Here is a 14,213-nt window from a genome sequence, read left to right on the forward strand (position 1 = left end):
TGGGGGGGATTCTGCCATACCTGGGCCATGACAGTAAATCTCAGTAAGACCAAAATAATTGTGTTCCAAAAAGGTCCAGTCGCCAGGACCACAACTACAAATTCCATCTAGACACCGTTGCCCTAGAGCATACAAACAACTATCTACAGTTGAAGTCGGAAGTTTACATACACCTTATCCAAATGCATTTAAACTCAGTTTTCACAATTCCTGACATTTAATCCTAATATTCCCTGTCTTGGGTCAGTTAGGATCACCACTTTATTTTAAGAATGTGAAATGTCAGAAAAATAGTAGAGAGAATTATTTATTTCAGCTTTTATTTCTTTCAACGCATTCCCAGTGGGTCAGAAGTTTACATACACTCAATTAGTATTTGGTAGCATTGCCTTTAAATTGTTTAACTTGGGTCAAACGTTTTGGGTAGCCTTCCACAAGCTTCCCACAATAAGTTGGGTGAATTTTGGCCCATTGCTCCTGACAGAGCTGGTGTGGTCCCATGGTATTTATTCTTGGGTGCTATTGTTTGTGCAGATGAACGTGGTACCTTCAGGCATTTGTAAATTGGATGAACCAGACTTGTGGAGGTCTACATTTTTTTTTTTAGGTCTTTCTTTTGATTTCCCCATGATGTCAAGCAAAGAGGCATTGAGTTTGAAGGTATCCCTTGAAATACATCCACAGGTACACCTCCAATTGACTCAAATTATGTCAATTAGCCTATCAGAAGCTTCTAAAGCCATGACATAATTTTCTGGAATTTTCCAAGCTATTTAAAGGCACTGTCAACTTAGTGTATGTAAACTTCTGACCCACTGGAATTGTGATACAGTGAAATAATCTGTAAACAATTGTTGGAAAAATGACTTGTGTCATGCACAAAGTAGATGTCCTAACTGACTTGCCAAAACTATAGTTTGTTAACAAGAAATTTGTGGAGTGGTAAAAAAACTTTTAATGACTCCATCCTAAGTGTATGTAAACTTCCGACTTCAACTGTACACCTTGGCGTAAACATCAGCACCACAGGTAACTTCCACAAAGATGTGAACGATCTGAGAGAAGGCAAGAAGGGCCTTCTATGCCATCAAAAGGAACATAAAAGTTGACATACCAATTAGGATCTGGATAAAAATACTTGAATCAGTTATAGTACCCATTGCCCTTTATGGTTGTGAGGTCTGGGGTCTGCTCACCAATCAAGAATTCACAAAATGGGACAAACACCAAATTGAGAATTTGCATGCAGAATTCTGCAAAAATATCCTCTGTGTACAACATAAAACACCAAATAATGCATGCAGAGCAGAATTAGGCTGATACCCGCTAATTATCAAAATCTAGAAAAGCGACGTTAAATTCTACAACCATCTAAAAGGAAGCGATTCCCAAACCTTCCATAAAAAGCCATCACCTACAGAGAGATGAACCCGCAGAAGAGTCTCCTAAGCAAGCTGGTCCTGGTGCTCTTTTCACAAACAGACCCCACAGAGCCCCAGGACAGCAACACAATTAGACCCAACCAAATCATGAGAAAACAAAAAGATAATTACTTGACACATTGGAAAGAATTAACAAAAAAACTGAGCAAACTAGAATGCTATTTGGCCCTAAACAGAGAGTACACAGTGGCAGAATATCTGACCACTGTGTAACGCGGGTCGTATAAAGGGGACCAAGGCGCAGCGTGTATAGTGCTCATATTTTACTTTTTAATGAATACACAAAACGACCGACAACAGTTCCGTTAGGTGACATACACTAAACAGAAAACAAATACCCACAAAAACCCAGGAAGAAAAAAACCCTACTTTAATACGATCTCCAATCAGAGGCAACGAGGATCAGCTGCCTCCAATTGGAGATTAACCCAAACAACCCCAACATAGAAATATAAAAACTAGAACTTAAACATAGAAATAGAAAACCCAAAACACCCCCTGTCACGCCCTGACCTACTCTACTATAGAAAATGACATCTTACTAGAGTCAGGACGTGACAGACTGACCCAAACTTAAGGAAAGCTTTGACTATGTACAGACTCAGTAAGCGTAGTCTTGCTATTGAGAAAGGCCGCTGTAGGCAGACCTGGCTCTCAAGAGAAGACAGGATATGTGCACACTGCCCACAAAATGAGGTGGAAACTAAGCTGCACTTCCTAACCTCCTGTCAAATGATTGACCATATTAAAGACACATTTCCCTCAGATTACACAGATCCACAAAGAATTTGAAAACAAACCTGATTTTGATAATCTCCCATATCTACTGGATGAAATAACACAGTGTGCCATCACAGCAGCAATATTTGTGACCTGTTGCCACAAGAAAAGGGCAGCCAGTGAAGAACAAACACCATTGTAAATACAACCCATATTTATGTTTATTTATTTTCCCATTTGTACTTTGACCATTTGCACATCGTTACAACACTGTATATATTCATAATATGACATTTGTAATGTGTTTATTCTTTTGGAACTTCTGTGAGTGTAATGTTTACTGTTCATTTGTATTGTTTATTTCACTTTTGTATATTTTCTACTTCACTTGCTTTGGCAATGTTAACATATGTCTCCCATGCCAATAAATCCCCTTGAATTGAATTTAATTGAGAGATGGGGTCCTGATGCTCAGACACCGAGCCAATCTCCCTGACAACAAGGCCCAAGGCAAATGCACACAAGCAGCAGGGTGTGAAAACTGTGCAGTGCAGACTTATCTTTCTACAGAAATAACGGAATAGAGCTGTGATTTCCCTCCCTCCCTCCCTCCTATCTTCACATTCTTCTTTTTTGGCACCTTTACCTCTCAAGTTTCTTTACCTCCTTGTCATGTCACCTTTTCTACTACATTTGAGATTATGTGCGGTTGTGTGTCAATATGTCTGTGTGTGCGCACACAGAGGGAGTGATAAACGTCAAAACTCGACAATTACGTTTAATCATTCATTTCGACTGGTTAAGGTAAAGGTTGAGGTTTGGGATAGGGTTAAAATAGAAAAACATAACAATGACTGCCTAGCAATGTGATTGAACCCACAATCCTCTGAGTTGTAGAGCGCGGTTTAAAGGTCATGAACATTCAAAATCATGTTTTTCATGAAATTGGATGATATTTGGATAAAACCAAATCAAAGAATCATGCCCAAAGTATGAAAAATGACTGTTGCTTCTTCATTGATGAGTTTTGATCATAAAGTTACTGATCCCCTCCCCCATGTCAAACACTTGGATTCAGGAGGTGGGATTATTAAGGGAATTGGGTGACTCTAACTCTCATGTTAATACACCAATGGTAACATGATATTCTCTTACCTAATTTAAATAAGTACTGCCTTGTAACCAACATTGGAGAAGGCGTGTTTGCAGAGGGATGTGGTTTATATAGCTACTCTACTGATGCCAACATTTGACTGTAGCGTGTCAGCAAATACAGTATAATTACAATGTTACACTATTCATCTATGGCAAAGATACTTACATATGTCTCCCCTTTCATCTGTGTCTGGTGTTAGCTAGTTACTGGCTAGCTACGTCTTCAGCCAGCATGGAACCAAAGAGGGTCGTTCAAAACTCTGAAGCGGCTGTCATGCCAACACATCCGTCAGTGCTGTTGTGAACCGCATCACAAGAGACATGCCAAAAGGGATGCATAAAAACATTTACTTCATTAATCATGTTTCCATCCCCAGTTTTTATACAAGTAAAGTCATACCATATGAAAGATAATCATGACAGCTGTGATGGAAACAGGAAGTTTCGGTACAATTTTATAAATGCAGACAGATAATTTGTTTGTTCGACATGGTGGGATCTTTTTGTGTCTGTAAAATGAATTATGCGAGAAATGGTGGTGGAAATGCCTTTATGCGCAAATATAGATATAATAACCATCATATCGAAGCAGTGGCGATTTTAGCATGTAAATCTTGTTGGGGCAAAGTCCCCTAACATTTTTTTTGATGCATGCCAGCAAAGCCACTACACAACACTAAAAAATACATTAATTGCACTATAACGGTGACAAGCGGTGCCAACAAACTGTTACCTCCTACATAAAGCTGTCCCAACAGCAGAGCTTTCTTTTCAGCGCCATAGAGTGAATCCTTACCACCCCTACACCTGGCTGTCAGCGGAGCCTTGTCTGGCAGCAAAACAGTTCATTCAGCCACGTTTACTGCCTTTAAAAAAAAACATAGCTTATATGGCTGACCTTATCTCCCTGGCATATTACATTTATGCAGCAGCATACAATACATTTTTGGACTCACCTTGTTGTGCGTGGCAGTCCTTCGTAGGAAAATTTTGTCATCAAAGATTTACAGTTCCGAGTTGGATGACCGTTCAAAACGTATTTTCCCAGTCTGACTTCCCAGTTGCAATGCTTGCGGTTAGCTACGGCCACCGATTCCTTCCAAACAACTCACTGTTGAATTTGCGATTTCCAACTTGTTGTGTAATGTTTATGTCCAATGGTCGATGAGCACCGATATGTTTTATCTATAATTTCTCTTCATATGACAAGGATTAAAAATGATTTTCCAGTAGATTGTCGTCTTGATTAATGATGATGACTGCTAGCTAAGATTTAGAAAGTATGATGTTGACATGATCAGTCCAATCAAAGCTACTGTAGATATAATTTGACATTATTTTGTCTGTGGCCAATGACCTTGAGCCTTCTTGGAAGGGCACTTCTAATGTAACTCGATGGCAGCACACGAAGGGCTCACATTCTTGATGTTCTACCCTTACTAAAGGCGGGTGACGTAGTGTCCCCATGAGTGACAGAACACTGAGCCAATCACGGTGCAATGCTGAGCCAATCACGGTACAATGCTCCTATTTTCTGCTGGCCTACCCCACCACCACAGAAAGCACTGAGCTAGGCTGTAACACCTGCATTTTGGAGCTGCCTGTTTGTACACGGCTTTATTAAGTCAATGATATGTGTGTATATATATATTTTACATTGTTTGCAAATTGTTATGTGACATGTATTAATGGCAAAATAACATGCATAACAGGCAAGTCCCCCCCCCCCCCCCAAAAAAGTGTGTATCGAAGTAAACTTAGAGTCACGTGATGATATGAGAGAAAAAGTCAGAGAAAAAGTCATTTTTCTAAAATTGTGAGCATTTCTATCCCCCCAAATATTATGTGTGATATTTTAGTCACTCTAAAGGTTTTTTACATGGGGACCTTTAAGTCCTATCTCTATCGCCATCCACAACGCGCTAGCGAGCCGTGAGCCTGCTCGATGCCCCTAGTGACCGGTATGGAAGGTATCTCCCGACGTCCCGGGGACCTGGACAAACGTCTAATTCTGTAGTCTAACTGGTTTGACCTGGCTTCTCTACTCCCACCAGCCTTCTACATCCTGATGTTCTTATGAGAAAGACTGATCATAAATTGAGGTCACCCTCAATCAAACTTCCACTTTGTCACACCTTCTGCAATCGCTGCCACCATCTCTGCCACTCTCAAGGTGCCCCCCTTGCCGCTTCCCTCCTCCCCACTCTCCACCCTCCCGTCTGTCCTCCCTCCCTCCTCAGGAGAATGGTTCCATCACAAGCTGTTTTTATCAGGATCATCGCCATGGTAGCGCAGAGAGGAGACTGTGTGTTATTGTGAAGGGACTGTGTGTGTGTGTGAGCATTTATGAGGGTGTTTGTGTCAGCCTATGTATGTGTGTTGGCCTGTGTATGTGTGTGTTACACAGTCAATATAACCCAGGAGCATGTTGATTGTGTCAGTGATTGTGTAAGTGTGTGTAGTTCACCGGGCTAATGAAGATAGGCTCTCAGGGTCTGCTGATTCATTTATCCAGATGCAGGGATGACTCAATATCACCCAGACTGATGGACATTATCTTACTGTCACTGTAGAGAGGGAGGAATAATCTGCTGGAGTCTCTGGGTTTCTGCGTGTGTCTCAGACAGGATGTTTTCTTTCTTTCTCATAGATTATGCATGTATGAACTACACATGGACACGTCCAGCCCAAAGCAGGAGGTTTAAAAAAAATACTTACTAGTCGCCAAAGTACCGGAGCATGTCTTTAAGTATGTGCTTGCTGGCTTGTGTTGAAGAACGAATACCTGTTTGTTTGTATGTGTTTGTGTGTGGACGGGAGGGAGGGAGACTGGGGACGGGGGACGGGTTTGTGCATGTGTGTAGACAAAACAGATGCTGTGGGCTACATCCCAGTGAGTCCACAGAGCCACCTCAACACCCACAATGGGGTCCTTCACACTCCCAGAACCCCACAGCATTCCTGCCACCAGACCAGATGCCCCCCCCCCCCTTTCTCGCTCCTCTCGCTCACTCTTTTTCTCCCTTCATCTCTCTCAGGGTATCAGGGCAGTATGTGTGAACAGAGAGTGGACCCATGTGCCTCCAGCCCCTGCCACAACAACGGGAGCTGCTTCCCCCAGGGTCCCGGCCTGGGCTTTGGCTGCAGCTGTGCTGCCGGCTTCACCGGCCCGACCTGTGCCCAGCTGGTGGACTTCTGTGCCCTCAACCCCTGTGCCCACGGGATTTGCCGCAGTGTGGGCACTAGCTTCAGGTGTCTGTGTGTCCCAGGTGAGCCATCCTGTGTCTGCGAGCAAGTGTGTGTTAGTATGGGGGTAATCTGATCCACCTCCCATTACCCACACTATAGATGAGCTGTAAAACTAGCTAACAGATTGATTCTCCCACAATAAATATGATATTACAGTGAACCTGCCACATATAATATACTGCATCTTAAATTAGCATTGTTACTACTCACTATTCCACAACCCATTCCCCAACCCACCCAGTGATATCATTGATGCAGACACAGAGTACGTAATACCATGCCCATTATTTGCTCATTGATCATGCCACTGGTTTTTATGGCTACATGCTCAGATTAATGGTGTGGAATGATGACAAATCATTATCCTTATTCAGCAATTACCCAGCTGTGTGACCAGACCTTGGTTAAAATACTATTTGAAATCAATTACCCAGCTGCGTTCATCCACCTCTGGCCTGCTGGCCCCCCTACCTCTGCGGAAGCACAGTTCCCGCTCTGCCCAGTCAAAACTGTTCGCTGCTCTGGCACCTCAATGGTGGAACAAGCTCCCTCACGACGCCAAGACAGCGGAGTCAATCACCACCTTCCGGAGACACCTGAAACCCCACCTCTTTAAGGAATACCTGGGATAGGATAAAGTAATCCTTCTAACCCCCCCCCCCCCCCCCCCCCCCCATATAGATGTACTATTGTAAAGTGGTTGTTCCACTGGATATCATAAGGTGAATGCACCAATTTGTAAGTCGCTCTGAATAAGAGCGTCTGCTAAATGACTTAAATGTAAATGTAAATTTTTTTTATGACTTTAGCTGGGCTTGATTGAGCTTGCCTGGTACAAGGGAACAAATAGAATAGTCGCAAAATTGCAAACCCCGCTCATTTGGCACTCCAGGCAGGCTTAAACAAATGGTAGTAATATTGGAAATATTTCAAATAGTATTTAAACCCAGGTCTGGGTGTGACTGCAGGAGAACGACCCTATCAGTAGAAGCATCAACACAGTGTGACAGGCTGCTGCTCCTCCCTGTCAGTCTGTCCTAGAGTTCCCTTTATATGTCTTTCTGCCTTTCAGTTTTCATCTTGATGTAATTTGCAATCTTATGTTGGATGGGGAGTGAGATACACTCTAAATTAGTAATGGCTATTTTTATTTACAGAAACAACCCAATTCCACCATTTTAGATCACTTCACTTAAAATAGTTCCTTTGGGGAATCACACTATCCATTCAGACTGTCCTCTGTAGCCAGATACTTCTCACTGTGTTCATACTCTTATTAGTATATTCTTGTCTCATACCATTGCCTTATGTTATTTGTTCTCTCATTGAAACAACCTCAACATTCCCTTATATACTGTACAGTTGTAATGGCTTCGGTAGTCGTGTAGGAGGAATGAGGTGCAGGAAGCAGCGAACACAGGGTAGCGGGGTTTTTAATAACACTGGAGATAAACAAAAGTTCCCAAACATAGGGAAGAAATACAAATAGGCGACAAGGCAAAGCCGACGAACAACACGTCGTCAATGAACAAAATTAATCCCGCAAAAACAACGGACGGGCCAGCTAAACTAAATACCCTCTCTAATAGCTAATTGGCCACAGGTGCCCAAAACCAAAAAAAGGGAAAACCAAAAAGGGGATCGGTGGCAGCTAATAGGCCGGTGACGACGACCGCCGAGCGCCACCCGAGCAGGAGGGGGCGCCACCGTCGGTGGGAATCGTGACAGTACCCCCCTCCTGACGCGCGGCTCCCGCAGCGCGCCGATACCGGCCTCGAGGTTGACCCGGAGGGCGAGGCGCAGGGCGATCCCGACGGAGGCGATGAAAATCCCTCAACATAGATGGGTCCAAGATGTCCTCCGCCGGCACCCAGCACCTCTCCTCCGGGCCGTACCCCTCCCAGTCCACGAGGTACTGCAGGCACCTCGCCCGGCGTCTCGAGTCCAGAATGGCCCGTATGCTTTACGCCAGGGACCCCCCGATGTCCAGAGGGGGCGGAGGGACCTCCGGCACCTCACCTTCTTGCAGGGGACCAGCTACCACCAGCCTGAGGAGAGACACATGAAACGAGGGGTTAATACGGTAATAGGAAGGGAGTTGCAACCGATAACACACCTCGTTTATCCTCCTCAGGACTTTGAAGGGCCCCACACACTGCGGCCCCAGCTTCCGGCAGGGCACGCGGAGGGGCAGGTTCCGGGTCGAGAGCCAGACCCCGTCTCCCGGTGCGAACACGGGCGCCTCACTGTGGTGGCGGTCAGCACTCCTCTTCTGCCGCGCACTGGCCTCCTTTAGTGAGTCCTGGATGGCTCTCCAGGCCTCCTTGGAGTGCTGTACCCAGTCCTCCACCGCAGGAGCCTCGGTCTGGCTCTGGTGCCATGGTGCCAGGACCGGCTGGTAACCTAACACACACTGAAAGGGTGACATGTTAGTAGAGGAGTGGCAAAGTGAGTTCTGGGCTAACTCAGCCCAGGGAATATACCTCGCCCACTCCCCTGGCCGGTCCTGGCAATACGACCTCAGGAACCTACCCACTTCCTGGTTCACCCTCTCCGCCTGCCCATTGCTCTCGGGGTGATAACCGGAGGTCAAACTGACCGAGACCCCCAGCCGCTCCATAAACGCTCTGCAGACCCTGGATGTGAACTGGGAACCTCGATCAGAGACAATGTCCTCCGGCACCCCGTAGTGCCGGAAGACGTGGATGAATAGGGCCTCCGCAGTCTGCAGGGCCGTAGGGAGACCGGGCAATGGGAGGAGACGGCAGGACTTAGAGAACCGATCCACAACCACCAGAATCGCAGTGTTCCCCTGAGAGGGGGGAAGATCTGTCAAGAAGTCGATGGACAGGTGCGACCATGGTCGTTGTGGAACGGGGAGGGGCTGTAACTTCCCTCTCGGTAGATGCCTAGGAGCCTTACTCTGGGCGCACACTGAACAGAAAGAGACATAGGACCTCACGTCCTTAGCCAAGGTGGGCCACCAGTACTTCCCCCTTAGACTCCGCACTGTCCTCGCCACACCAGGATGACCCGCAGTGGGTTGCGTGTGGGCCCACCGAATCAGACGAACATGCGCCCCACGGGCACCTGCGCAGGCGCAGGTTCCAACACCAATGCCCGCTCGATGTCTGCGTCCACCTCCCATACCACCGGTGCCACCAGCCTAGACGCTGGAATGATGGGAGTTGGATCGATGGGCCGGTCCTCCGTGTCATAGAGACGGGACAGCGTGTTGGCTTTAGTATTCAGGGAACCCGGTCTTTAGGAAATGGTGAACCTAAACCGGGCAAAGAACATGGCCCACCTTGCCTGACGTGGATTCAGTCTCCTCGCTGCCCGGATGTACTCCAGGTTTCGGTGGTCGGTCCAGATGAGAAAGGGGTGCTTAGCCCCCTCAAGCCAGTGCCGCCACACCCTCAGGGCTTTGACCACCGCTAGCAACTCCCTGTCCCCCACATCGTAGTTACGCTCCGCCGAACTGAGCTTCTTCGAAAAGAAAGCGCAGGGGCGGAGTTTCGATGGCGTACCCGAGCGCTGTGATAGCACGGCACCCACCCCAGCCTCGGATGCGTCCACCTCCACTACGAACGCTAAAGACGGGTCCGGGTGCGCCAACACGGGTGCGTCGGTGAACAGCGTCTTCAACTTCTTGAATGCTCCGTCCGCCTCCATCGACCATCGCAAACGCACCGGCCCCCCCTTCAGCAGTGAGGTAATGGGAGCCGCTACCTGGCCAAAACCCCGGATAAACCTCCGGTAGTAATTGGCAAAGCCTAAGAACCGCTGCACTTCCTTCACCGTGGTTGGAGTCGGCCAATTACGCACGGCCTTAACGCGGTTACACTCCATCACCACCCCCGTGGTGGAAATGCGATATCCCAGAAAGGAGACGGCTTGTTTGGAAAACTCACACTTCTCAGCCTTAACGTATAGGTCATGCTCCAGCAGTCTACCAAGCACCTTGCGCACCAGGGACACATGCACAGAGCGGGTGGCGGAATATATCAGAATGTCATCGATATAGACAATCACGCCCTGCCCGTGCAGGTCCCTGAGAATTTCGTCAACAAAGGATTGAAAGACGGCTGGAGCATTTTTCAACCCATACGGCATGACGAGGTACTCATAATGGCCTGATGTGGTACTAAAGGCGGTTTTCCACTCGTCTCCCTTCTTGATACGCACTAGATTATACGCGCTCCTGAGATCCAGTTTTGTGAAGAACTGTGCTCCGTGAAATGATTCCACCGCCGTAGCGATGAGAGGTAGTGGGTAACTAAATCCCACCGTGATAGCGTTTAGACCTCTGTAATCAATGCACGGACGCAGACCTCCCTCCTTTTTCTTCACAAAAAAGAAACTCGAGGAGGCGGGTGAGATGGAGGGCCGAATGTACCCCTGTCCCAGGGATTCCGTGACATATGTCTCCATAGCCGCCATTTCCTCCTGTGACAAGGAGTACACGTGACTCCTGGGAAGCGCAGTGTTAACCTGGAGATCTATCGCACAATCCCCCTGTCGATGAGGTGGTAATTTAGTCGCCCTCTTTTTACAAAAGGCGATCGCCAAATCGGCGTATTCAGGGGGAATGCGCACGGTGGACACCTGGTCTGGACTCTCCACCTACGTGGCACCTATGGAAACTCCTAGACACCTCCCTGAACACTCCTCTGACCACCCCTGGAGAACCCCCTGTTTCCACGAAATACGGGGATTGTGACCAGCCAGCCAGGGGACCCCCATTACCACCGGAAACGCAGGCGAATCAATAAGGGAAAAACTAATGCGTTCCTTATGATTCCCCTGCGTTACCATGTCCAGTGGCACCGTAGACTCCCTGACTAGCCCTGACCCTAATGGTCGGCTATCTAGGGAGTGCACAGGGAAGGGGGAATCTATCGGCACCCGCGGAATGCCCAGCTTAATGGCAAGTCCACGATCCATAAAGTTCCCAGCTGCGCCTGAATCGACTAGCGCCCTATGCTGGGAAGAGTGAAATTTTTTTGTAAACAAAACAGGTAAAAACACGTGACCAACAGGGGGTTCTGGGTGACTCTGGTGCTGACTCACCTGAGGTGACCGAGAAGTGTTCTGCCTGCCCTCTCGACTCCCAGACTGGCTCCTCCAGCACCGGTCGGCCGTGTGTCCTCTCCGACCACAGCTGGTGCAGGAGGAGCCACCCCCTCCGGTGCCCCTTGGCACTGCCCCCCCTACCTCCATAGGGGTAGGGGCGGGGGTGCACGGGGGTGGAACGGGCAGGACCCTCTCCGAACGCCCGCGGGCAGCCAGCAAATTGTCCAGACGTATGGACATGTCTATCAGCTCGTCCAGGGACAGAGCTGTGTCCCGACAGGCCAGCTCCCTGCGGACGTCCGCCCGGAGACTGCAGCGGTAGTGGTCTATGAGGGCCCTGTCGTTCCACCCCGCCCCAGCAGCCAAGGTCCTGAACTCCAGCGCGAAGTCCTGAGCACTCCTCGTCTCCTGCCTGAGGTGGAACAGCCGTTCACCCGCCGCTCTTCCTTCCGGAGGGTGGTCGAACACGGCCCGAAAGCGGCGGGTGAACTCTGGGTAGTGGTCCCTCGCCGAGTCTGGGCTGTTCCAGACCGCATTAGCCCACTCCAGAGCTCGGCCCGTCAGGCAGGAAACGAGGGCACTCACGCTCTCCTCTCCTGTGGGAGCAGGTCTGACGGTGGCCAGGTACAGCTCAAGCTGGAGCAAAAACCCCTGGCACCCAGCCGCCGCCCCATCGTACTTCCTTGGGAGCGCCAAACGAAGCGCGCCAGAGCCAGACGTAGTAGGAGGCGAAGGTGGCTGTATCGGAGGAGGTGGAGGTGGAGAGAGGATTCCACTTCTCTCCCATCGGTCCATCCTCTCCATCATCTGGTCCATCGCCGATCCGATGCGGTGTAGGACCGTAGTGTGGTGAAGCACACGTTCCTCCATCGAGGGAAGAGGAGTGCCCGCTGCTCCCGCTGATTCCATGCCTTTTCTTGTGGTGCGGGATTCTGTAATGGCTTCGGTAGTCGTGTAGGAGGAATGAGGTGCAGGAAGCAGCGAACACAGGGTAGCGGTGTTTTTAATAACACTGGAGATAAACAAAACTTCCCAAACATAGGGAATAAATACAAATAGGCGACAAGGCAAAGCCGACGAACAACACGTCGTCAATGAAAAAAATTAATCCCACACAAACAACGGACGGGCCAGCTAAACTAAATACCCTCTCTAATAGCTAATTGGCCACAGGTGCCCAAAACCAAAAAAAGGGAAAACCAAAAAGGGGATCGGTGGCAGCTAATAGGCCGGTGACGACGACCGCCGAGCGCCACCCGAGCAGGAGGGGGCGCCACCGTCGGTGGGAATCGTGACAACAGTGCATTTGGAAAGTATTCAGACCCCTTCACTTTTTCCACATTTTGTCCATATGGAAATAAGTGCTTATTGTCTACTACAGTATTCTGGAAAGGCGTGTTTCCAGGTTGATACAGTCATTTAATATATAATGTGTTTTGTATGTACTTTATCATGGTAACAATCTAACATATAACGTTAACTCTTAAATAATTATGAATAGATCCACCATTGAGCACAAAAACAACACTTGTTACAGAATATTTTACATAGAAATAACATCTGTCAGACAAACCATGCCTGACAACATGATCCAATAAGACATATTCTTATTCTAAAATTGATGAAATAGTTTTTTTTCCCTCTTTACACAATGCCTCATAATGACAAAACTGTTTCTTTTTATTTAGTAAAAATAAAAAACTATCACATTTACATAAGTATTCAGACCCTTTACTCAGTACTTTGTTGACGCAACTTTGGCAGCGATATCACACATATCACCCAGTATATTCACACATATCACCCAGTATATTCACACATATCACCCAGTATATTCACACATATCACCCAGTATATTCACACATATCACCCAGTATATTCACACATAATATCACACTGTATTATCACACTGTAATAAGGGTCGTCTAAAGGAGACCAAAATGCAGCGTGTGAAGTGTTCATATTACTTAATGAAAACACTTTGCAAAATAACAAAACCACCAACAACAGTCCCGTCAGGTACAAACAACGAAACGGAAAACAACCACCCACAAAACCCCATGAAAAACAGGCTGCCTAAGTATGGCTTCCAATCAGAGACAACGAAAAACACCTGCCTCTGATTGAAAACCATACCCGGCCACAACATAGAAAATACAACATAGAACGACAATCTAGACAACCCACATAGAAAACAGAAAACCCAAAATACATAGACAAAAACACCCCCCTGTCACACCCTGACCAATATACTATGGAAAAATGACCTCATTCTAAGGTCAGAACGTGACACACACAGTATATTCACACATAATATCACACAGTATATTCACACATAATATCACACTGTATATTCACCCAGTATATTCACCCAGTATATTCACACATAATATCGCCCAGTATATTCACACATAATATCGCCCAGTATATTCACACATAATATCGGCCAGTATATTCACACGTAATATCACACAGTATATTCACACATAATATCACACAGTATGTTCACATAATAGCTGTAATGGGTGCGTGTTGGTGGCAGGGAAGTCAGGCGCAGGAGAATCAAATATT

At 47.2% G+C, this 14,213-nt stretch overlaps 1 protein-coding gene across 1 annotated transcript in view; it reads left to right on the forward strand.

The window, feature by feature from the left end:
- Positions 1 to 14,213, forward strand: part of LOC115163215 (delta and Notch-like epidermal growth factor-related receptor) — a 70,618-nt gene that overhangs the window by 47,903 nt on the left and 8,502 nt on the right. Inside the window, exon 8 of the mRNA XM_029714913.1 lies at positions 6,356 to 6,586. Coding sequence (XP_029570773.1) covers positions 6,356 to 6,586 — 231 coding nt within the window. The remainder of the gene's footprint in view (positions 1 to 6,355; positions 6,587 to 14,213) is intronic.

Source organism: Salmo trutta, chromosome 26 (assembly GCF_901001165.1).
Source record: "Salmo trutta chromosome 26, fSalTru1.1, whole genome shotgun sequence".
Taxonomy (NCBI): domain Eukaryota; kingdom Metazoa; phylum Chordata; class Actinopteri; order Salmoniformes; family Salmonidae; genus Salmo; species Salmo trutta.